This window comes from Necator americanus, chromosome X (genome assembly GCF_031761385.1).
Source record: "Necator americanus strain Aroian chromosome X, whole genome shotgun sequence".
NCBI lineage: Eukaryota > Metazoa > Nematoda > Chromadorea > Rhabditida > Ancylostomatidae > Necator > Necator americanus.
In genome coordinates, this window is record NC_087376.1 from 9,259,517 (window position 1) to 9,283,930 (window position 24,414).

At 38.7% G+C, this 24,414-nt stretch overlaps 1 protein-coding gene across 4 annotated transcripts; it reads left to right on the forward strand.

The window, feature by feature from the left end:
- Positions 1-3,823: 3,823 nt before the first annotated feature.
- Positions 3,824-24,016, forward strand: RB195_021974 (uncharacterized protein; the record flags this gene model as incomplete). Of its 4 annotated transcripts, XM_064208937.1 has the most annotated exons (16): positions 3,824-3,895; positions 3,985-4,087; positions 4,858-4,965; positions 5,024-5,138; positions 6,295-6,376; positions 6,747-6,842; positions 7,954-8,085; positions 15,092-15,167; positions 18,316-18,378; positions 18,473-18,763; positions 18,823-18,933; positions 19,509-19,616; positions 19,756-19,850; positions 19,920-20,032; positions 23,028-23,173; positions 23,229-24,016. In XM_064208937.1, 16 exons carry the CDS (start codon positions 3,824-3,826, stop codon positions 24,014-24,016), a joined length of 2,499 nt encoding a protein of 832 aa, XP_064064818.1. The 4 variants fall into 4 exon arrangements, with proteins under 4 accessions (XP_064064818.1, XP_064064819.1, XP_064064820.1 ...); XM_064208938.1 differs by lacking the exons at positions 3,824-3,895; positions 3,985-4,087; positions 4,858-4,965; ... (5 more) ...; positions 18,316-18,378; positions 18,473-18,763 and having other exon boundaries at positions 18,897-18,933; positions 19,756-19,823; XM_064208939.1 differs by lacking the exons at positions 3,824-3,895; positions 3,985-4,087; positions 4,858-4,965; ... (9 more) ...; positions 19,756-19,850; positions 19,920-20,032 and adding an exon at positions 22,834-22,847.
- Positions 24,017-24,414: the final 398 nt, after the last annotated feature.

Here is a 24,414-nt window from a genome sequence, read left to right on the forward strand (position 1 = left end):
TAAGGTAACAAAAAATGACTTTGACTTAATTGGCGGGGAAGAGGTGTTATGGCCTAGCGCGAGTATCCTGCATGTTGCATGTTCGCTGAGGTGTCGTCTTTAAACATATCCGAGCCCATCGTTTTATATCTTCAACTAGAGTTCGCATAGGATTTATCTATACGCCGCTGTTAAGTAAGAGGCTTTTCACGTCTCGACAGTACTGCGTGTCAAAGTGCCCTTAGATCTTCTTTTACCACCTCCGTAACAGCAATAACAGATGATTACGAAGAAAACTTATGACTTTTTCCTTCTCGATTTTTTTTTATTTTTCCATTTTTCGTCCTATGTAGTACTGCATCAACAGAATTACGTGGTCTTAGCGAATTCCCTATTCTTTAACTTTACCGTTACTTGTGCTCTTCGACTCTCTCTACAACACCCGATCTTTAGAGATTCAAATTCTGTCCCATACACTCTTGTGTAATTGTACACGATAAACATCTATTGTGATCAAAAATTATGACAAAATTCCAAAACATGTCCTTGAAGAACGCCAACTCTGCAGAATTAAGAGAAAATGAATATAAGACTATCGAGAAGGGCAGAAACGAGCTCCGAGGAGCTTGTCGTGCTCTCCTTGATAGTCTTATACCCGCAAACTCGTCCACACACGACTCGATTTATTTTTACGTGTAAAACGTACGAGTCAACACTAATTCGGAACTACGCACCTCCAGAGGGAGAGTGTGCAAGAGGGAAGCGAAACAGTTACTGCGAAACAACTTATTTGCCTTTCCGTCCCACATACACTTCTTAGTCAAAAGTTTAGCCATTTGAGTGTGGACTAACAGGTGTGAAGCACCTTGGTTCGGGATGCAGGTAAAAGGCCTTCCATTGATTTTCAAGCATGTCTACTATCGCGCCTCCTCCAAACAGTTAGTGATGAAGTGTTTCTTAAAGAGGTCCTTCTTCGTTGCTGCTCGAATAGCTAACCCACCAGCGATCATGCACATTTTAAAAAGATTCTAATGTCCATCAATAATCGCGAAGCTTGTTTCAAAACGCTAAAATAAATCTGGAGAAGTACTGAACTGTGTCTCTATAGAGGGGAGAGCTTCGACGAAGCTTGCCTTCACCCCTTTAAAGAGAGTACACCACGATTCTGACGTGGTGAAAAAATCCGCGGCAAAATCTGGAGTTAGGGTTGTGGATTGTGGAACCAGGGGTGGGGGGTGGTTCTGCTCATCTCTCTCTCTCTCTCTCTCTCTCTCTCTCTCTCTCTCTCTTTTTTTTTTTTTTTTTTTTTTTTTTTTTTTTTTTTTTTTTTTTTTTTTTTTTTTTTTTTTTTTTTTTTTTTTTTTTTTTTTTTTTTTTTTTTTTTTTTTTTTTTTTTTTTTTTTTTTTTTTTTTTTTTTTTTTTTTTTTTTTTTCTCTCTCTCTCTCTCTCTCTCTCTCTCTCTCTCTCTCTCTCTCTCTCTCTCTCTCTCTCTCTCTCTCTCTCTCTCTCTCTCTCTCTCTCTCTCTCTCTCTCTCTCTCTCTCTCTCTCTCTCTCTCTCTCTCTCTCTCTCTCTCTCTCTCTCTCTGATCGTCAGATGCGAAACAGCGTGGAAGAACATTTTTTAAAACGATTTACGTTGCAACGCGCCACCTTTGTGCAAGCGTTCAAATGCGATCGATCAAAGATCAGTGGGATCTTCTTGCCAAGTAAAACCAACGAAAAGGCAGCTGATAGGAGAGAAAGTGTGGACATAGAGTAGCGTTTTAACCTCGTTCGTAGGGAATGAAGTTAGGGTTATCAATCCGTTTTCCACGACGATAAAGGAGGGGTTGGCGGAACCACCCCCCATCCCGCAATCTAGAAGTCCATCTCTAGCTTTTCGCGCGGATTCCTTCACCACGTCAGATTCATGGCATGCTGCCTTTAAATGACTGGAGCGTGCCTCGTTGACCTTTAAACCCTTTAGACCCTTTTTTGGCCTTTAAATGACTGGACCGCTGTGTGCTCGAACGTATCCACTGTATGCGAAATAACTATCTTGGAGACACTGGCAGAAAAGTCTGTGGGAGCCTCTCAACCGTTCTCCTTTGCTTTGCACTCCACTACGCAGTCAACTTGACACTCTTCACTGCTCGTTCTTCACTCGACTTACATAGAACTTACTCGATGCAACAACCACTCGTTCCTGCACCTGGACTCGGTTCGCGAGAGGTTTACTACATGCACATACATAACGCAATGATGTCTCGCGAAAGCGACTTCTACCCTTAACAACTAGTAGATATTCATAAGCATTCAAATGAAACATTCTATTTCCCTATATTCTCTCTTGGAATGGATTGCTTGGGTTACAGCATAAAGAGTAATGGAATTTCACTGCTTTCTCACAGTGGAACGACCAAACGCCATTGGAGTGTGACGTACAGTCCAGACGAGATTACTCAGATAAGATATATTTAGCACAAACAACTTTATCCACAGCTCATTTTCCTTATCGCTTCTGTACGGATGATGAACATTTTCATCATCCGTCTCCTTCTCCTGTTGCAAGTAGAGGACACATTTCTGTTTGGGCTAAAAGCCTGAAAAAAAAATATGTCAAACAAGATGAGGAATGCGAGGACGTACGAAACAAATTTAGGTGGAACTCTTGTTGGGCTCGTATTCAACTTCGACCATTTCTCAAATACACTCTCACTGTGAAACATTTTTGTTCACCTGTCGATAACTACATGGCTACTCTTCCAGATGTGTAGAACATGAGGGTCACTGGCTCTTTACCTCATCACACAAGTCTCCACCGAACGAGATTCTCGGAAAAGTGCGATTTGACTGCCTCAGCTTGTATGACGTAGGTGGGACGCCTAGAGCCTTGCGAGGCTACACCTCTCATTACATTCCACTTCAAGATAGTTAGAAGTGAGATGCTAGTAAAGCATATAATTGTTGTTGAGGTGCCTGATCTTGTTATGTTTCACAAAATCTTTACTGGTCGGTGCGCCTCAATTCTCAGCTGTTTAGAAGAGTGTAGCCATCAGTTATAAGTGAAAAAGTCTTCAACGGACTCGTTCCGTGAACTAGAAACGAATTCAGACTGTACTTCCTCTCTGAAGGAGCTGGATCTCAGAGCATCTAGTGGAGTAAAAGATAAGTGATCCCTGTTGTTCCTCACTCTTTCAAAACATATATATATATATATATATATATATATATATATATAGTCAGGCGTTGCCTGCTTTTGTAAGGTGTCTTGTTTTATTTGTCTTATTGGTCTTACAAGGTAGTTCCCAGTATTACCTTACCGTCGCTATCTATGATAACAGAAGAAAAGTACTTTCTTATTTGTCGCTACTCCACTCAAACTTTGTGGTCCACGCACAAAGCTTTCTAATCAATACGTATAGTAAATGTTAGAAATTTGATGATACCCAAGTTGGTAACTATTATTTTTCAGCAACAGTCTTCCTAGGTTGAGCCGTACAAGAGACTGTTATAACCCTTTATTCTTTGCTAATGTTTCGGTGAATTCGCCTCCTTCACAGCCTGAAAGGATAAAATTGAATGTAACTTATCCGATCGAACGCCCTATCTACCCAACAAAGAAAATCCTAAGTCTACTGGTGGATCTTATAGCTACAAGTAGAAGTTTAAATTCTGTTCCAGTTTATGCACGTTCCAAATTATGGGAATACTCAAGACATGCAGTTATACAAAATCTATCAGGGCTGTTTATTTTTCAGTTGTGATCTAAGCATGTTTTGATATCAAATTTTCTTATCTCAAAGAGTAAACAAAAGGCTGCAGGCTAGACAACATTACTCGCTACTACTGCGCGCTACCTCATGCTCTTCTTTGCTGTCATTTACGTGGGTTTGGTATATGCCACAAAAAACAAAGAAGCATTCATGAGAGTGGTTAGTTCAATTTCTCCATCGATTTCATCTGACTTGTATGAGAATCAAATTCGTATTTTTCATTCTGAGTAAATCAAAGTTCTCTTAAGCCAGACCTTATTACTAATTTCGGATACCCGTCAGAAGAGCATTATGTCACTACTGAAGATGGATACATTCTTACTGTACACCGTATTCCTATTGGACGTGACGGTGAGCGAAAACGGTATGGAACAGCTAATGCGACAGTGTTTTCTCATAATATACGGGAGAAAAAACCACAAATTATTTAGCGTTATACTTTTTTCTACCAGTATCGGAGAGTCAGTGAGCGTCGAAAAATATTTAAATCTAGTTTGAAATTCTAATTTTGATGACAAGCATACTTGTGTTTTGTGTGTTTGGATTACTGTACTGCCAAATATTTTCTTATCAAGATGATATAGTCGTCTTCTTGCTCCACAATTGTAAAAAGAAATATCTGGAACTTCACTCCACAATATACGGCCTTATGACTAAGAGCAGTTCTAAATAAAGATTTCTACTTGAGCATACGTACAGCAACGGTTTTAAAGGCATCACCCCACGAATCTGGAGTTGTACGGATTTCCGGTGAAGTATTAGTATACGGGGTCGTAGATTATGGGGAGGAGGGTGATTCCGTTCATTTCTTCCTAATTGCCGTAAAAAACGGGCCGGAAGATACGGCCTCGAGCCTTCCGGCACACTACTTTCTACAGGGAGTTCGATTGGAGTGCGTCAGCCCTGTGCGGCGCCGCATCTTTCGGGCAGTTTTTTACGGCAATTAGGAAGAAATGGACGGAATCACACCCCTCTCCACAATCTACTATCCCGTGCACGAATACTCCACCTGAAATCCGCACCTCCTCAGATCCGTGGTATGCTGCCTTTAAGCAATAAGATATTTATTTTGTTTCTGTCGCACATCCAGCTGAACGCTATCGTTCCATCGAGAGTTTCAGATCGCCCTGCACCTCACAGTCCACAAAAGAGGCCTTCTGTTCTGCTTATGCACTGCCTACTTTGTGACTCGTCAGTTTTTGTTCTGAATCTTCCTGCTCAAAGTTTAGGTAGATGGAAATTCCGCAAAGCACCGTGTGATCAAATATTTGGTTCGTTTTCTCCTAGGATTTGTTCTTGCTGACGCTGGTTTTGATGTATGGATTGCAAACGTCCGAGGAAATGAATATGGGAAAAACCACACTACCCTAAGGACAAACGAAAAGGCATTTTGGAATTTTACGTAGGTCAAACATTGAATTTAACCGGAGTTTATCTTACATCGGCTATTTCTCATCGATGACTTTTCTCTTCTCTTTCCCTTCCTACGACTCATGATCTCTGGCTTGAGCCAAGGCTCGCGGCTTTGTTGCTAAGGCTGCCCGCAGAGTTCAGAGCCGTGCGATCGCGCGTTTTGGCGGCTACTGAGCGCGCTGTTGTGAACACTCAATGTCAGCCTAATGTACAAGCTCGCTACTATTTGTTCAACCACAAAATACACTCGGGGTGCTCCTTCTTCTGAAAAAAACCTATTCCAAAACATTAGTGGCAGATACAGCATTAAAGGAGAGTGGGATAAACTAAGAGTGAAAACAAACCATAGGGACCAACGATTAAAAAGAAACACAAAAGGCACTATTTCAGAAGGAGATTAATGAAATAAACCGAGATTATTCAACTTTCGTTGTCGCTATCAGCGGTAGTATATAAATGTAATCCATAATTGTACGTGTAATCTCCCTCATTACTATTAATGGAAGCATGGTTCAAGCTTAAAAGCAGCAAATAGCGAAATGATCCGTGCTGTGATTTTTTCACGGATAGATAGGGTTGAGGATGTAGTTTGCGAATATGAACACAAACACTTTCGATTTCCCCTAAATAAACAGAAGAACGGCGTAGAAAGTTCACCTGTCGCACCGGATCTCCTTACGAGGCCTCGATGCGAGATTAGTAATTCACCTTTGCTCCTGAAGATAGATACAGTAGCGAAGATTTTACAAGGAAATCGTTCAAGAACATTAAATGAATCGATATCATAAGCTCAGAAAGAACATTCCTCATCAGAAACAGACAACAGTGAAAGTTTTATGTAGGGAGGAATATAGTTCACTGCTAATGGGAAAATTGTGCTAACAGAGAAGTAAAAGCTCAGAAACATTGTATTGAAATGGATAATGTATTAAACTGAAAGTCATTGCTGAAGATTTGTTGTATGTCATTTTCGCTCAATTTAACCTTAACTGTCGTTTTTCAGTTCCATTGATTGAAACATGGAAATGCCGTATCTTACCCATTTAAAAATTTATAATAACCTGAAAAGAAAAATGTTTGTCTGATTCAACATTAAATTACCTGCTTGATCAGATTGTGGCTATTTAGAATCTAACTGCTTTCAGATGGTATGAGCATTCCCGCTACGATCTAAAAAACACTATTGAGTATGTCCTCGATGTGTCGAAGCAGAATGAATTGTATTATGTTGGACATAGTCAAGGCACTCTAATCATGTTTGCAAGACTTGCTGAGGATCCTCAGTTTACATCCAAGGGAAGTTCTGCTTTACTCGAAACAAAGAAAAGCAAAATCAAAGAAATACGCACTAGTCACTGTAGAAAGCGTAAAACGCAGACGTAATATTTTTGAGCTACAACAATTTTTTAACATATCGGCGTCCAAGCAGTTTACTTCATATACCCGCACTGTAGGATCACGCTTTTTTTTTCGTCCGACAGTGTCGCCAGCATGTTAAACAAGTTTGTATTTAACTACTTATGAGCCATGTTACAAATCTCTTCCAGATTGATCATTTAAAAATCCAATCTCGTTAAAATTACGTGAAACCTTTTAGATCCGTGCATTCTTTGGACTCGGTCCCATTGGAGGACTTACCACATCAATCCCTGTATTTTATTTAGCATCTTATCCATTTTATGGCCTAACCGAGGTAAAGTGACAAATCAAACATTTATTATTTAACAAGAAGAAAAATTTGTATTTGTCAAATAATATTTATCATAGATTTATATAAATATACATTTGATTTCGAAGCAGTGTACACAACAATTATTTGTGATCTTAAATATCTTATTTGCAGCATCTAGTACAGTTACTTCGTGGTGTTCCAATCGATGTTCCACATTTTCTTCGGAGTTGGTATACAAAATTCTGCTCAATAAATGTATTCACGAAAGTTTGCAATTTATTCCTTACTTTCGTCGGAATGGGTACCGAACAGCTCACTCAGTTCAACAATGTAAATTTCGCATGCTAATATTCTCTACTTATAAACGATCTACGTTCCATAGGCTCGTTATCTCGAAATATTCATAAATTGTTATTCATCATTTTACAAGGCACTATTCTACAGTATCCTGTAAGACTATACTAAACCATTCACGTTTACTTCATATGAATGTACAATTAAAAAGAATAAAATCACTTGCGTATCAATCCACTTGGAATGTGCCAACGTATTTGACTGCAATTCGTAACCGTTGAGGAGTTTGGAACGCTTGTTGGCCTACAAAATATTTTGCGGTGGTCAGTATTTTTGCTACGGAGGTTTCGAACCAAAGAGCGTGCGGCTACAGCGGACCTCTAATCGACTGCGCTACACCCGCCTTTAAAAAAGCATAGCATTACCGTATTATTATGCTTTTATAAACATTATTCTTGTTTTCTTTTCTTCTTGCGGACCTCCTCATATGTCTAAAAGTTGTTTGTAAGTAGAGCAGTGTCTGTGTTACGTGTAACTCCTTTTTGTTTTCTAACCACCATACTCTTTAAGTCTCGCTGGGATGTTGTTGCTGGACATCTACCGTCTCCGTCGTCTGCCTTAAATTTATTGCACTGGGCCCAAGTAATGCGTTTCCATGAACTCAGAAAACTCGATCATGGTAAATCTCGCAACATGGAAATATATGGACAGGTTCTGTTTTGATTTTCTACTTATGTTTTTATTCTGAAAAAAAAATTCAAACTGAAATTTAATTTAATTGCCCTAAAAATTTCCATAACGTTCACTTACCTGAAACACAAATCAGTGATTTTTACAGGAGAAACCACCGATGTTTAATCTGTCACAGATTACAACTCCGGTATTTCTGTTCTGGAGCAGTGACGACACACTTGCACCAGCTGCGGACGTGCGTAATCACATTATCAAAAAACTACGAGATGCCCTGAAGGTATTATTCATTCTCTTCATAAAATTACATAATTTAATTGTGTAACAGAAGGATGCTTGTCGTAAAAAGAATAATTCGTTCCATTCCCATGTATTTCAACAAAACATATAAAGATAGATCAGGAGCTCCAGAATCGGATCTAAGAAATTCCCATGGAGTTTCCAGAAATGATGAAAATAACGATGCTTGTTTTCCTCATTAAACACTTGAACTTAAAAAAAATTGTGCTTCACCTTTATAATCCAACTCAGCCCTTCCAATTAGAGAACCTATTGTCAATTTCGCAAAATTCAACATAAACTCGTTCTCTTTTTCTTAGAAATGAAGCTCTAAGTAAACGACGTTGTGTAGTAAACTTCAAACTTTTGCTGTATTCCTAATAAGGATTTTTTCGTTGATCATCCTAAGTCTCTGTACAGTAGAATCGTTAATTCTTCTACAAAGACGAAACGTCTTCTACGAAGACGAAAAAGACTTCGTGTCTTTTTCGTCTTTCTTCTTATAACACACCTCAATTTACTCTCTATTATAAAATAAAGCAATATATTTCTTTGTGCGAGCCCTATCGATAGGATATAATCAAAACTCTTAGAACTTACGACTAAAATACTTTTTGGAAAAATTACCTGCGGGTACACATTAACAAGGCAGAGTCCGAGATGATTGCGCCCCGAGAAACTCCATGACTCTGAAGCTTTTGTGAATTTGACTAAAGTGACATCTTTCAACTCCAATAACGACCGACATTACCTGCTTAAAAATTATTTCCTTACAAAATCTGCAACAAAATTATTCATTGTAGGATGACATTGTATCTTGATTTCCCAGCTCAACAGGACTTTCTGTTTTTTGCAGCTAAATTTACAACTTCGGTATTTTGCATCTCTTACACTGATTTTTGGCAGTTCGTAATTCGTTAACAAATTATATTTCCCTTCTGTCGGCACAACACCATAGAGAACAGTATTTGTCCTGTTAAGTACACCCACTTTTTCCAAAATACGTCCCAGTTGCGGTCAGTTTTGAACCAGTAAAGATGGAAACTTTTCATGTGATTTTACCGATAACTCATTTTTCAGCGCTTCATTGGAAATTCCTTCGAATATCAAATGAATATGTTTAATCAGGAGAAAGAGATCTATTGAATGGTGTTGATTTCAAAAAATTCTGTATCTTTCAAATTTTCATCACAAACTCCTTCAGCCTCTGTGGGGGATTATTGTTCTCTAGCCACGTCCCCAGATACCTTAGACCACACATCGAGTTACGGTTGTGTTACCACATTGATTACTACATTTGAAAAGAGTAGAATAACTACAGAGAAGGGATTTTTTTACAGAACAAAATTCTTCAGGATAGTCTGCATTATTTTTTGAAAGTCTTAAAAATCTTTGGAAATTCTTGAAATTGAAGATTCTGAAGATGAAAATGAAGCTCTGTCTTTCTAAGCTCCCGATCGTTGACTTAACTCTGAATCCACGTTTTGGTAGTTGTGTTCAGATTTCTACCTCAGTGGTTCATTTATCATTCCACTTTTCGAAGAATACGTTCACATCAATAATCATATATCCTGGGGCACAATCATCTCCGACTCTGCCTTGTTAATGTGTACCCGCAGGTAATTTTTCCAAAAAGAATTTTAGTCGTACGTTTTAAGAGTTCTAATTATGTCCAATTGATAAGGCTCGCACAGACGAATCTATTGGTATATTTTATAATAGAGAGACGATTTTATAATAGAGATCAAATTGAACTGTGTTATGAAAGAAGACGAAAAAGACGCACATCCGCGTCTTTTTCGTCTTCTGTAGAAGAATTAACGATTCTAGGCTACTTTCTACCATATGCTGTTAATCTGCGGCGATTTTGCTTTGGCCATTCAGTTTTAGCAACTATATACACAAAATATGTAAAATCTATTGTCTCAGTCGGTACGTTCCTTCCAAAACAGCTTTTTTACATATTCAAAGTGAGAGCAGTTACCCTGAAAGCGACGCGATTTGTAGCCACTCGGATGTAACTGGAAACAGATCATTACATCGGTGTTAGTGGCTTGTTTCCAATCTGATGTCTGAGTTGGACAAGGATCCAACCCATTACTGGAAGGATTACTCCCGTGGATCCATCGGAAGCCTAATCAAATGAAGCATATAAATTCCTGTCCCTGTCCCTGTACCTGTCCGGAATGCTCATAGTGCGTGTACATAGATATTAAAAATGTTAAAAGGAAATGGAGTTTTGGACTAAAGTGGGCAAGGTGTTTTTAGAAGTAGTGTCATTTTAAGTTAATTTGAACAAAATATTGTGTGCAGAAAGCCGCCAGATCAGATATTAGTAGATATTATGTTGATACATAAGTAAGGTTTTCAAAATTGAACTATCGCAGAGAAGAAGAAAATTTAGCGTTATGTAGCAAACTGTTCGGAACAGCATTTTTTTCTCTACAAGATTTAGTTTTTGGTCTTTTATGCATAAACTTATTTAAGGGATCCTATGCAGTAAGTCATTTTACACATATAGACTTCATTCTTGGTTTACGCGCTACAGAAGATGTTTACATGCAAATTGTTCGACTCATCTATAAAGATTTGTCAGAAAGAGCAGGTATGCTTGATTCTCATTTCCATTTGTAAAAGTATCCAGAATGATTGATTGATTACTCTTTGCATTAGTTCTTATTTTATAGACATTTAAAACATAATCCAGCTTTTCTGAAACTGCAGAAGACATAGAGTCGTTTTAATTGGGAACTGCACTGTGCAGAAGGGAAAACTCAGAATATTTTTTTGGGAAAATAAAAGGATTCTGAACGGAAGAAAAATGTCCTAACATTACTTTCTTGGTGGAATTTTCGAAGTTATTCATGCAAATATAAGGCAAAGGAAAAGGACCCCTAGTTTTTCTTCCTGAAGTACATGGGAACTATTCCTTTCTTCCTTTTGGCTGTTGAATTCGATGAAAGTTTTTGAAGACCCCAAATACGGCCTACAAGTCTTGCAAATCAACGTGTAGCACCAGACGTCTAAATTTACCTAACCAGACAGTTCCTTACTCCTGTAAGCTCTTAACAACGCAGGAGTGAAAAAAAGATATGCAGCCTATTTTGTCAATCTTACGGTTGTGGCCACTTGATTTAATGAGTGAACTGAGTCCTTTTATGTCCCCGAGACCTTTGAATCCCGGATTTACCGCGAGTGGTTGGTATTTTAACTGTGATAGCTGTGATATACCCGCAAACTGCTTTTCGAATCCCATCTGCTAGTGGAGAAACCTAGCATCAAAAATTTACACTGCTGTTTTTAATCAATGTTCTTGATGCTCTCAAATTTTCGCTTCCTTTTTTTCTGTTTCGGTATATACTGCCCGGGATAACATAATGATAACATACAACACCGCTACTAACTTGTGTCCCAAAATCCGTCGCCGACGGATTAATCCGTCGCAAACCGTCGGAATTCTTGGAAGTGAGCAAAATTAAGTTTTGAAAATACCATTCGGAAGTAAATGAGCTGCTGATTTCAAATATGCTTCGAGAATTTACTTTTGACAAATGTGTGGCCTGAAAACGGGCAAAGTTTCCTCAAGCCCCGTTAATTACTTTCACACCTTCGCAATCCTGCCATTGGGATATCCCGCGGATACATCTCCATGGAAGGAAGGGGTGTTTATAGGACTTCCGCTTATTTCTCGGAATTGGACAAAATGTTCATTACATCCGTAATTAGGAGGTTATTTAGAGCATTTTGGTACCCCACATCATATATTGGTCCGAAATTTCCATTCTCTTCAGAAATTCACGAAAGTGCTCCATCGAAGATTAACAAAAAGCCATACTTTCCAAGCTGTGAAAAGTCTCTTTAGAAATTTTTCAGCGAACAACTTGTACTTGACAATAGTTTATATTGTAAGTTTCTAGCTCTGAAAATGTCTAGTTTTTCCAGTGTTAAACTTACAACATTACTCTATTTCGTTATTTGGTCCAATTTTTGAACAGCTGTCAACGGCTTAGAATTAACGCTTAGGTCTCGCGATTTGGTACTTGCCTAGAACTCTTATTTCTTTATGAGAAGTGAATTAGGGGCTAACATTGAATGACAGCTGGTCATGGTTTTCGAGTGACCGAATTGGGGAAATTTTCGTCTGTTTTCACAAAACAGAACTTTTTGCAGCCTCTATGAATTCCTTCAGTACCTCAAATAGCCAGTTCTTCTCACAAAAAGACGCTCTTTCGAATGATGTTAAAATCACGTTTATTTACAAACTTCAAAATTTCAACACTGACTCCGCCCTCTTATAGAGCAGGCGATATTCTATAGCTGGAATGGTTATCGCGGCCCAGGCATGATGCCAGGCATCTCACACCTTCGATAGGTGACTCCTCTGGCGATTCGGCGTCACAGAGAGACAATAATGTTTCAACATAAATGAACAGTGACAACAATTCTACACATTCATAAAATTATTCTTATTTATAAAAACAGGGAAGTTCCGATTTTTTCCTCCTAAACGTCTTACAAACAATGGTTACAGTTTTTCTTCTTGAAAGGGAGGTTTGTATCCTTTGTTTGTAAGACTTTTCGAGATGGAAAAAATCGGAACTTCCCTGTTTTTATAAATAAGAATAATTTTATGAATGTGTAGAATTGTTGTCACTGTTCATTTATGTTGAAACATTATTGTCTCTCTGTGACGCCGAATCGCCAGAGGAGTCACCTATCGAAGGTGTGAGATGCCTGGCATCATGCCTGGGCCGCGATAACCATTCCAGCTATAGAATATCGCCTGCTCTATAAGAGGGCGGAGTCAGTGTTGAAATTTTGAAGTTTGTAAATAAACGTGATTTTAACATCATTCGAAAGAGCGTCTTTTTGTGAGAAGAACTGGCTATTTGAGGTACTGAAGGAATTCATAGAGGCTGCAAAAAGTTCTGTTTTGTGAAAACAGACGAAAATTTCCCCAATTCGGTCACTCGAAAACCATGACCAGCTGTCATTCAATGTTAGCCCCTAATTCACTTCTCATAAAGAAATAAGAGTTCTAGGCAAGTACCAAATCGCGAGACCTAAGCGTTAATTCTAAGCCGTTGACAGCTGTTCAAAAATTGGACCAAATAACGAAATAGAGTAATGTTGTAAGTTTGACACCGGGAAAAAACTAGACATTTTCCGAGCTAGAAACTTAGAATATAAACTATTGTCAAGTACAAGTTGTTCGCTGAAAAATTTCTAAAGAGACTTTTCACAGCTTGGAAAGTATGGCTTTTTATTAATCTTCGATGGAGCACTTTCGTGAATTTCTGAAGAGAATGGAAATTTCGGACCAATATATGATGTGGGGTACCAAAATGCTCTAAATAACCTCCTAATTACGGATGTAATGAACATTTTGTCCAATTCCGAGAAATAAGCGGAAGTCCTATAAACACCCCTTCCTTCCATGGAGATGTATCCGCGGGATATCCCAATGGCAGGATTGCGAAGGTGTGAAAGTAATTAACGGGGCTTGAGGAAACTTTGCCCGTTTTCAGGCCACACATTTGTCAAAAGTAAATTCTCGAAGCATATTTGAAATCAGCAGCTCATTTACTTCCGAATTGTATTTTCAAAACTTAATTTTGCTCACTTCCAAGAATTCCGACGGTTTGCGACGGATTAATCCGTCGGCGACGGATTTTGGGACACAAGTTAGTAGCGGTGTTGTAGGAAGGTACGCATGGCAAGCTAAGAAGTTCACAATGATATTTTATTAATTATTAGAAGATATTTTCAGAATTTCTCCATAATATGACGGAAAAATTTCCTTGTGAAAGTTGTGTTCATAAAAGTTTTTGCAAAAATGTTTCAGAAAATTCTGCGTATTTTAGAAGGCGAATAAAACTATTTTTAAAACCATCCACTCTGTTGGATTTTTCAGGATATCACAACTACTTTAATCAATCTACTCCACAATTTAAAAGTCCAATGTGATCTATTGATGGAAGTCAGGTTTTGATTTGTTTAATTAATTGTAGGCAATGATGTTTATTAACGCACTTATTACTCATATTTTGTTAACTTTTATTAATATTAGCCTGATATTTTACTCTGTTTCGTGAAGTTTTTTGTTCAACAAATTCTTCTCCAATAAATCTATGCAATTTTTGGCAATTATTTAAATTTTCATGAGTGACTAAGATGTTTGCGGTTCCGAAATGCTACAATAAAAATTCTAGTTACACTTCGTGTCAGGTGTCATTGCAAAACATTTGCATTACAGTATTCGATAAGAATGCAATAATTAGTGGCACACTTAACCTTGGCACATTTGATATACTAGTAGAACTGATGAATGAAGCATGACAACCTTGAGAATTGAAAGCGAACGATATGCAAAGAACAGAAATTTGAACGATGTGATAGATTTCAATGCTGCGACATTCACACAGCTCAATCTTTTTATATCATACAACATGAGGCCTCCGTGAATTATGAGGAGCGATTATGTCTGTTGGTCTCACGTCTCCACATTGAAGAACTACTGTAAAGCAGTGGAATACGATCCGAGAACGTCTAGGTGATCGTTGGTTAGTAGGTATCGCCAAACTTCATATATCAAGTGCCGATAAGTTAGTATTAAACTATCTGGAAGTATGAGAACAATGACTTGGTACATCGGTTGACCTCCATACAAGTCGTATGGATTGGCGCATTCCAATGGAATCGTGGACAACGCCAACTATTTTATCTATTTTCCTTTATATAATGGTAATATTCACTTGGAACCAACTGCCTTTCGTTGAGTAATCTAAAGCAGGAATTTCGTGGAAAAGTAAACATAAAAAGGTAACTAATCTTACTTAATATAATCAAATATAATCAAACAGATTTTCTTTTTGATTTCCCTATGTTCCAGTTTACTACTCGCAAAAAAAAAACAATTTTCTTTGAGTCCTCTATACTTAACTGCTCTAATTGGACCATTTAAATCAGATTAATGTAGAGATTATTTATTATTTGAATTTTTTCAGATTAGCATGTATCCAGTGCAGCAGGATACATGCTCCGCTGGATGCATGCTCTACTTAACACTGAAGCCATTTAAAAGTATGTACTAAGCCTCAGATTTTTGGCACTTATAACAGATGTTATGCCTCTTTTTTAAGCGGGATGAATTTAAAGTTAAACACAACAGACACCTTGTAGGCAGCGTTGAAAAATTCTCGATGTTGATTTTTTCACCGCTAAGTAGCACTCAGAACCCAGTTTTAAATTACCACAGCAAGAATACGAAATGCCAAGTACAAACTTGGAATTCGAATCACTACAAACTTGCGAGGTATCAAACCTTACCTTGTTACCAAATGAGGCGACTCTTTACACACATAAACAACGCGCATAAGTTGGGTTGAAGTTGAAGTTCCTCATCAACACAACCGTTGACAGATATACGAACTCACTTTGAACATTTCATCGATCCAGAAGGTGTAAGGAGTTACCTTGTTAGATAATCTGATATCTTTGATTCCTCAACGGTTTTGTAGAGAGTGTTTTATTCTTCTGTTATGATAATCTAAATCAAATGCATGTGGAATACTCATTTTGTTGTAGATTGCCAAATTGACGCACCCTCTGGGTCTTTGAGGTTGAAGTGAATTTTCTAATTTTCAAATTAAAAAATCGGTGTCTAAATGAGAAACGACTAGCATATGCTTGATGAAAATCACTAAAATGAATACAGTCATAGCTGAATTCACATATTTGATACGAAAGACTGCTTACATTTTTTACCTCTTCATCTCCAAAGGCTTGAAATTTGGGTCAAGGGAGTAGTATCTTCCTTCACTACGAAGGAAACTCACATCACCCATTTAAAACTTATCTGGTGATAATAGCTGAAGCCTAACAAGGATAAACTCAGATTCTTTGACTCGACCGAACTGAAAAACTAAAATTTAAAAAAAATACAAAACCAAATAATCACTCCGTAGGAGACTAGGTACCTATCTTCTCATTCTTCAGGATGTATTGTGTGTATGTAGGACTTAGAACAGGATATTCAGAGGTCACTGCGCTGCTTTCGCGCTACGTTGTGAAATGCCCGAGAATATTGACGGTTTTTTTTTTCTTCAAAACTTTTACCATAACTATAGCCAATATATGCGGGAACCTAGAAAGAAGAGCTTTCATTAGCCTTAATAAAATGCACTTAAAAAAGACAGCTAGACAAAACAAATGTTTTTGCTCAAAGTTGTACCCACATTTGTAATCATCCGTTCAAAATCGCAGGTGGCTAGATTTTTTTGTGTTTGAAGTGGAAATGCTCTCAAATCAATCAAATCGACACCATCAATACGTTCACATGAAAAGCACGTGTAATCTGTGATCTGCGTTCTGTTCCACGATGTCACCGTGCGAAATTTGTTCGAAATCGGTCAATCGGCTGAGATTTATACTCGGAACGCACATACGTACTTACATGCAGATTTCCTCCTTTGTATTATATAAAAAGATATTCATCTACAGAAGTTTCTAATGAAGTGTCATAGCTTGTGATCTACAAAATTTCTTGAATTTCCTTCTGTCTACCAGTCAAAAAAATAGTAATGAATTACCCTCGCAAAAAAAAAAATGTGCAAACAAATCTAATTTAACAGAGATAAAAGAAGAAAAATCTCTGTATCTTCTCAAAATTGTTGTTCTTCTGATGAGTACGGTACGCAAATCCATTGGAGAAACTAGTTCTAAAATTGACAAACAGTGAATTCATGCAAAGTTGAGCACAGGGTTTCTGTCGACTGAAATATGTAGTCAGCAGTTCCTTGATATGTAATATCCACGTCTTTCAGAATTTTCTTCTAGCCTTCATCACTTATTTTCACAAGGAAAGTGAAATCAAGCACTTGTTTATAATCGTTGAAAGAAAATGCAGTTATGTGAATGAAAAGTTATCTGAACTTGAATGTATATACAGTTCAAAAGTGAAGTGATTTCGTTTCGAGGTCAACCACTATGCAAAATCGTATAAACAACAATTGGCCTTGATTATAAAAACTGAAAAATAGTAGCAGTAGCGCTAGATTAGATAGCTATCGCTGTCACATCGTTAATCCTCTGAACTTCATTCTACTATGTGTAGCAGCAATTCTCCTCTTCATTCTACAGTTTTTCAGTTAGAAAAAAACCAAAAAACCCATCTTAGAAATAAAAATCTAGTTTTTACAGTGATGCTCGTTGTTTTTCCGTACAAAGATACTCCTATTTTTAAATTGAAAAGATAAGATTATTAACACTTGTGCTAGAGGTGTAACTAGACAAGCGATCCATTTTGCCCTTCTGTTTGAAATCGTAATTATTTCGCTCAATTTTCCTACTCGTTCACCTTCACACTTTTTTTGTGTACAGAAAATAGCGTCGTAGTTTTGATTTCTTCTGATTGTGCCAGCCTTCCTCAGAATTCCACATGAATAAATAGAAATCTCTATCTCTATTCCTAGGAACAATCGGATGTGGCCGCATGTTACTATAGATGCAATTCTTCAATTTCGGCAAAACATCAAGTTCTGTATACCTATATGTCCCACGAAAGATTTGCCGCAAATAAAATGTGAAGAAAAAGATCTATCAATTTTCTTTAAGAATTTGAAAAGATAAAATTGCTGAGACTGCTAAACAACTAAAAGGGAAAAGAAAACATAGGTCCATTAAAATCTGTTTTGGGAACAACTACTCTCTCGATTTTTCGCAAGCACAAATACTTCAAAATTCCTGCTGTCTCGTTTATCGCTTTCAAGTTCATTTTTGAAGGCGGGGTATCATAAAATTCCAGTGATTTCCGTGTTGTAAAAAGGATAAGGGCTGTAGTTGTTGTGCTAAATTTCCCTCGTACTCCCCTCCCACTTCCGCACAAATCTCATACAAGCCTTCAAAAGTTCCCTCATCGCCCCTTTTTTCTACTAAGTACGCGGAACCTAAATCCAATTTCAAAGATAACGAAATAAGTGCTTTTTTTTGCAATCAATCTCGCTCAAAAAGATCGAGCGAACGCTGTAATGGACGCACTGATAAACATAGATTTGTTAACGTGCATAGCGTCTCAATTTGTTGAAATTTTTAAGATTTAGTTTCATTGTGAGAAAGTAATTTTTGTTGTTGTCATTCGCTTATAGAAGTTTTTGAGATATGTCTAAAAGTCTGAAATGAATCTGAATTGATCCTTTCTCTTTCCAGAAAACTAACAACATTTCTCTTACAGAATTTCTTCTTACTGATGAGAACTTGGCTGAGCTTATTCTTTGTTTTCACGTGGAGATACGAGGTAAATGCAAATTATGATGACAATTACGGTGGCGGAAACACAAGGACAGGCTCTACTCCATCAGAACGAACTATGATTTATTTACCAAATCCAGAAAAGACTGTATTACAGTCACTTATCACATATCCGCGTTCTAATATTAAGTATCCAATATATTTGGCTAAACAAGCAAATAAATACGGTCATGAAACGGATGCCGTTTTGGGACTACTTGTCCAAGTTAAGTCGGCAGGTGGAATGCAAACTTCTGGGAACTATCGAAAAACGCAAAATTATCAAAACAAAAAGCAGTGCAAGTTACCTGACGGTTCTCCGTCTTTGTTCCTCGAATCTTCTGAGCAACTTGTTGAAGATTACACTGACGGAGCGAGGCAGCCTCTTCCAAGTAGGAGGCATTTATTTATTTTCCATTCGTTAACCAAAAATGCTTCGTTTTTTCACTAGATTCTTGTCCTCGCTGTGGATACGGTACTCAGCTCTCGTACTCGCCCGTAAATCCTCGTTATGATCTCAGCGATATGAAAACAGGAGTAATTCTGAATTTGGTGCCTGGAGGTGAGTCAAGACATCGCTTCGGTAGAAATCAGAACCTCATTCGGGGGAGCTTATTACTCCTTCCTCATATGGGACACAAATCATCTCTACGTAATAATATCAGCTATCACTGTATCATACTACGGAAGACTGCAGAATTATCATATCTCAATAGCAAAACGCCTATTTTATGGTACCCAAAATCAGAATTGTAGATCGGAACGTTCGGAAAAACATGGTTGAAGAATAAGACGAAGACAAGCAGATTCTTGACGTAAAATGTAGATGAGTTTGAAAAATAAACTTCCTGTAACGAAGTAGTTAGAAGAGAACACGTGAGTACAGATAAGGTTGGAACAGATTCAATTATTTCTTGAAGTCTCTCCCCAAGATGAAGATGCTCTGAATTTCGTAAGTCGAAGCTATTGTTGTTTACTTGATTTGGGGGTTATTGCATGAACATCGTAGCCCCAAAAATACTTTCATTATTCCTGAAAAGCTGAGCTGATGCCGCTAGCAAGCATGTGTGTAGGTTCCGCATTCAATCAACTGTCTAGACTAGCTCCTTCAAGATCAATTCTTCACGTTTATTCCAGGATTTCGGTGCAAAGATAACAAGAACCTTTGTGTTCATGGAATGGATGGAAGCCGATATGTGTCTGCATCCGGCAATACTGTCATTTGGCCTGTTCCATACTGTAAAGGTAGATTTAGGCAGTCCTGGCGTCGCCGTATCAGTCCAAAAACAATTTTCGAATATTGTTCTCAACACCAACAGGAGAGAAATGAAAAATGAATTTCGCTGCATTTCACTCGTGGCAATGATTTTCTTCTCTCTTTCAGGCAGTAGCTGCTCAATGCTGCTCACTCTTGATCCTACTGAGGCTGTGAACGAATACCGTGGGAAAAGGGTAGAACGAGGAACAGATGAACTAAAAGTCAATTTATTTAAATTTCTTAATTTGTAAAATGATAAAATAACAACGTTTTCAAGCTGTATGATTAAGGATAAAAACAACGTTATTTACTATAATGGTAATGAATACAATTACATTGAGATGAAGGCTATCACGTGTGGAGGATGCGATAAAACTCTTAATATGTGTTATTCGATTGACAGGTAAAAGTGTTTTTGTCGGAATCTATTAGATATCCTATTGTATGTAGCTCTCATCAAGATCAAGGAAAAACGTAATGGAAAACATGCTCTACTTCTTTCCTTTTTTCTGGCGCCTTATTTATTTTCCTGTTTAAGCCATTTTTAGTGCACTCAAGGTGCCCCACAATACTGAATGCAAAAAAGGTCTAGGAGTGCTAAAACAGAACAAAACGACTGGAAAATAAACTGCTTTAGACCATAATTTTGGAAAGAAACGAACGATAACAAGAGGACTTTTCTTGTTTTCGTTGAAGTCCATGTTTCCGAATAAAAATTAGCATTTGTATCGTCTTCAGATGTTCACCTTCAGATTATGAGAAGAAGTATAAACTTGTTCATTCCTATTTTACGATTACTCACCTATATAGCCATTTTGTTTCTTTTTTCCTCATTCTCCAATTAGAACTAAAGTATATGTTGGTATGATATATATGATATCATATGATGTCATATATGCTTATGTTTATAAAGTAGATTTTATCCTACCGCCTTCTTCCCTCAAAAAGAATACATCTTTAGGTCTTTAAAGTCCCTGCGATTTACTATTCTTTAGCAAAATCAAACTTTTTAGCGGCAGCAGTAGTGGTGAGATAAAAACTGATTACACATCACGAGGATCTACTGGTTATGAATCGAATCAAAGATCAGAAACAAGTTCAGATGCTTGCTTGGAAACGACCGGATACACGTAATATAATATTATACGATTAGTAGGACTTATTACACGATCTATGTACTGTAAATAATATTTATAGTAGGAAGGATTTGTACATGAGTTGGTGGAAATCCTTCTGTAATTTTTTCGATATCTTAGGGGGACTTTTAAAGGCAGCATACCAATCTGACGAAGTGAGGGAAACCGCTGGGCAAGCTAAAGATGGGGATGTAGACTGCGGGATCAGGGTGGTTCCGCTGATCTCTCCCTAATCGTTGTAAAAACCGGCGTCAAATGCTGCGTTTTTCACGACGATTTCGGTTGCAACGTGCAACCTTTGTATACGCGCTGCATCCAGTTGCGCAGCGGTCGGAAGCCAGTGGGTTCTCTTCGGCTACCTATTCAAGTCAAACCAATGAATAGGTTGATGAGAGGACCGGAATGTGTACGTAGAAGCGCGTCCTAACGTACTTCGTTGGAAATAAAGCGGTTCCCACGCCATTTTTTGGAGGATTAGGAAAGACTGAGCAGAACCAACCCTGGTCCCGCAATCTACAACCCCATCTCTAGCTTCCTCCGCGGATCCCCTTACCACGTCAGATTCGTGGTATGCTGTCCTTAAAAGGTATTGAAATAATCTGTTCGGGATCCAACGCGATTTATTTCAAGTCAGTAAACCTACGCGTATGTCACCTATAGAATAACGTGAGGTGGTCCCGTATATCATATCAGTTTGGCCTGTCCTCCAAAACAATACCAGTAACAATCTAACGACTCCGTAAAAAAGAAACGTTCGGCTCTCTTTGAGGTGAAACAGCTTCTTCGTAGGCGCAGTTGTGTCCTCTTTCCACTACCTATACCTGACCAAACAGGTGAATTTGTACGAGTATTTGTGTACAGTTTCATATTGATTCGTATTCGTGGCATTATAGCTAATTTGTGTAACTAACTGCTAGTTCTACATTTTTAAAGGCATCACCCCTCGAATCTGGGGCGTTAAGGGCTTCAGGCGGGTAATGTCCATAGGGGGTCGTAGATTGTGGGTTGATCGTAGTTCGTCGAAAACCCATTCGGACGAGGGAGGGGGGGCAATGGACACGCACTGCAATAGAAGCTGTCGTAAGGAACAGCGTTACGGTCGTCCGTTTACACTGATACAGGGAGAGATGAACGGAATCACCCTCTTCTCTGCATTCTACCCCGTATAGGCATTACCCGCCTGAAACCCTTACCACCCCAGATTCGTGGGGTGATGCCTTTAAGTGGTTTCGAAAGCATCTATTGTATCTGTGATATAGGAAGGAGGACGTTAATCCAGTCGCCCAAATTGTTTCATTGTATATTCTCTTAACGTCAATACCACTCCTGTGTTGATTCGTGATCGAAAGAAACGAGCACTGGGTCCCCAATACTAGTTGATGCAGCGAGTCTTAAGGGGTGATGTTGCCGATAAGTCCACGACTTTTTTTTTGAGCGATGAGCGGAATCACCTTCTTCCCCACAATCTACGAGCCCGTATAGGTATAACCAACCTGAAATCCGTACCACCCCAGATTCAAGGGGTGACGGCTTTAAAGGCGAATCTGGGGTGCTGCGGATTTCAGGTGGGTTATGCCTACACGGGGTCGTAGATTATGGGAAGGAAGGCGATTCCTTCCATGTCTTCCTAATCGCCGTAAAAAAACGGCACGGAAGATGCGGCTCCTCCGGGGCGCTGTTTTCTATAACGAGTTCGATTGGAGTGCGCCAGCCCAGGAGCGAAAAACGAAATTCTTACCTAACTTTCAAGCATTCTCAAAAATGTTCCTAAGAACTTCTAATCCATCACTTTGTTTTCAAGCGAGATTCTCATAGCTATGCCAAATACTAATAACAACGCAGTCGTAAGTAACACATTCGGTAAGAGGTTCCGCTGTTGATGCATGATTGATCGGAGGTTCGAATCCTACCAAGTGCCAAACTAGCCTTTTATTCCTTCGGAGTCTCCAAAGTGGTACTACACTTCTGTGAGGATAAAAACACCGACCGGACACATCGGCCAACCCCCCCCCCCCCCAAGTCATTCTAAGAGAGCACGCGCGTTCACAAACCTTAAGCGAAGCTTGAGATGAAGTCAAACGCGTAGGTGCATCCCCATACGGATTGATCAACGTCGTGCACTTTATCCTTTATCCTTTTAACTACGTTTTCGCAAATTGTCTAAACTGTAAATAATCACCATTAGGTGTAAAATTTCTAATAATAGATAACAGCTTGCAGCCAAATACGAGGCGTTTTCTGTTGTTTTAGTCATTCTTTCAGATATGAAGGTGGCCGTCCGCTACCAGCAGATGCGTACGATAATGCACAAGCAAGTGCTACCGAGGAGCAATACTCATCCCTTGGATATGGAGACAACACCCAATACATACAGCCAGATGGAGTAAACCCATATGCAGATGAAACCAGTTGGTTGTCCATCATATATTTTTCTTTTTACAACTTTGCGACAAATTTCTGTAGATTCGCCTTCGCCAACACCAACGAACAATGGATATGAGCAACAACTAAGCAATGCACCTTCCCAACCGTTATCAGACTCTCCAGCATCAAGAGCTCAGCTGATCGCACGTTTGAATGCCGCAAATCGACGTCTCGTACAGACCCGAACAAATGTACGAACCCTGCAAACACAAGTAGCAGTGCAACGAGCTCGAGCTCAAACTGCCCTGCAAACAGCACGGGCAATCGGTAGGCCAACAATAAATGTGCGACCAGCGAATGTCAACGTAAAAGTTAACGCTAATCCTCGGATTACAAATGTGAATCAAAATCAGTTGACAGCTGAGCAACGCGCCCAGCAGGCAGCGAACACAGGTGGGTCACCAGCCCCAACCGGGTCCCCTTCGTCACCAGCCCCGGCCGGGTCCCCTTCGACATCCGTGGCCGCGCTGCGAATGCATTCTCCAGTGATCGATGAGAAGCATTTTGTGGACTTGACGGGTAAAGCCGAGAAACCTTCGGAAGAGATGCTCAGTATGATCGAGCAACAAAATGAGAACTTCCTACTCGGTGGAAAAAGTACAATAAAAATAGCACAGCCGAACATACTTTGGAAAGTACGGCGGGAAAGTAACAGTGCTGTTATCAGAGAGAAAAAGACGATGAGAGATGACACTCAAGAAAGTGTAGGAGGCACGAATTCGGACCTTCTCTTTAGTCTTTTAGGAGATAAAGCTTCGTTAACTGGACCACCAGGTCAAGAACCAAGTCTGCAATGGATATCCTCGCATCGTACAATGAGACGTTGATGACATCACCTCCCCGAGTTATCTGATCCATTTTCCTTGTGCATTTAAATATAGACACCTTCATCATCACAACTTTGAGTATGGTTTCCCCAAACCTCCTACATTTTCCTCACTGTATCGTTGTGACTGTAGATCTTACTCTATTTCCTTTATTAGTTCTTATCCTTCCCTTTCTTTTTTCGAACAAGTAGAGGACCTTCGCATTGAAAACAATAAAATAATAAAATCGTATCAGTCGTAAGAAGATCAATATTTGTATCCAGAACCAAAACCATATATTTGAAAAAAAAAATCCTCAAGAGTTCAAGGGAACTATCCACTTTAATCATTACACCAGTGATGAACAAAAAAGAAGAAATCAAGCAATGTACACCAAATAAACATGTGACAAAAATAAA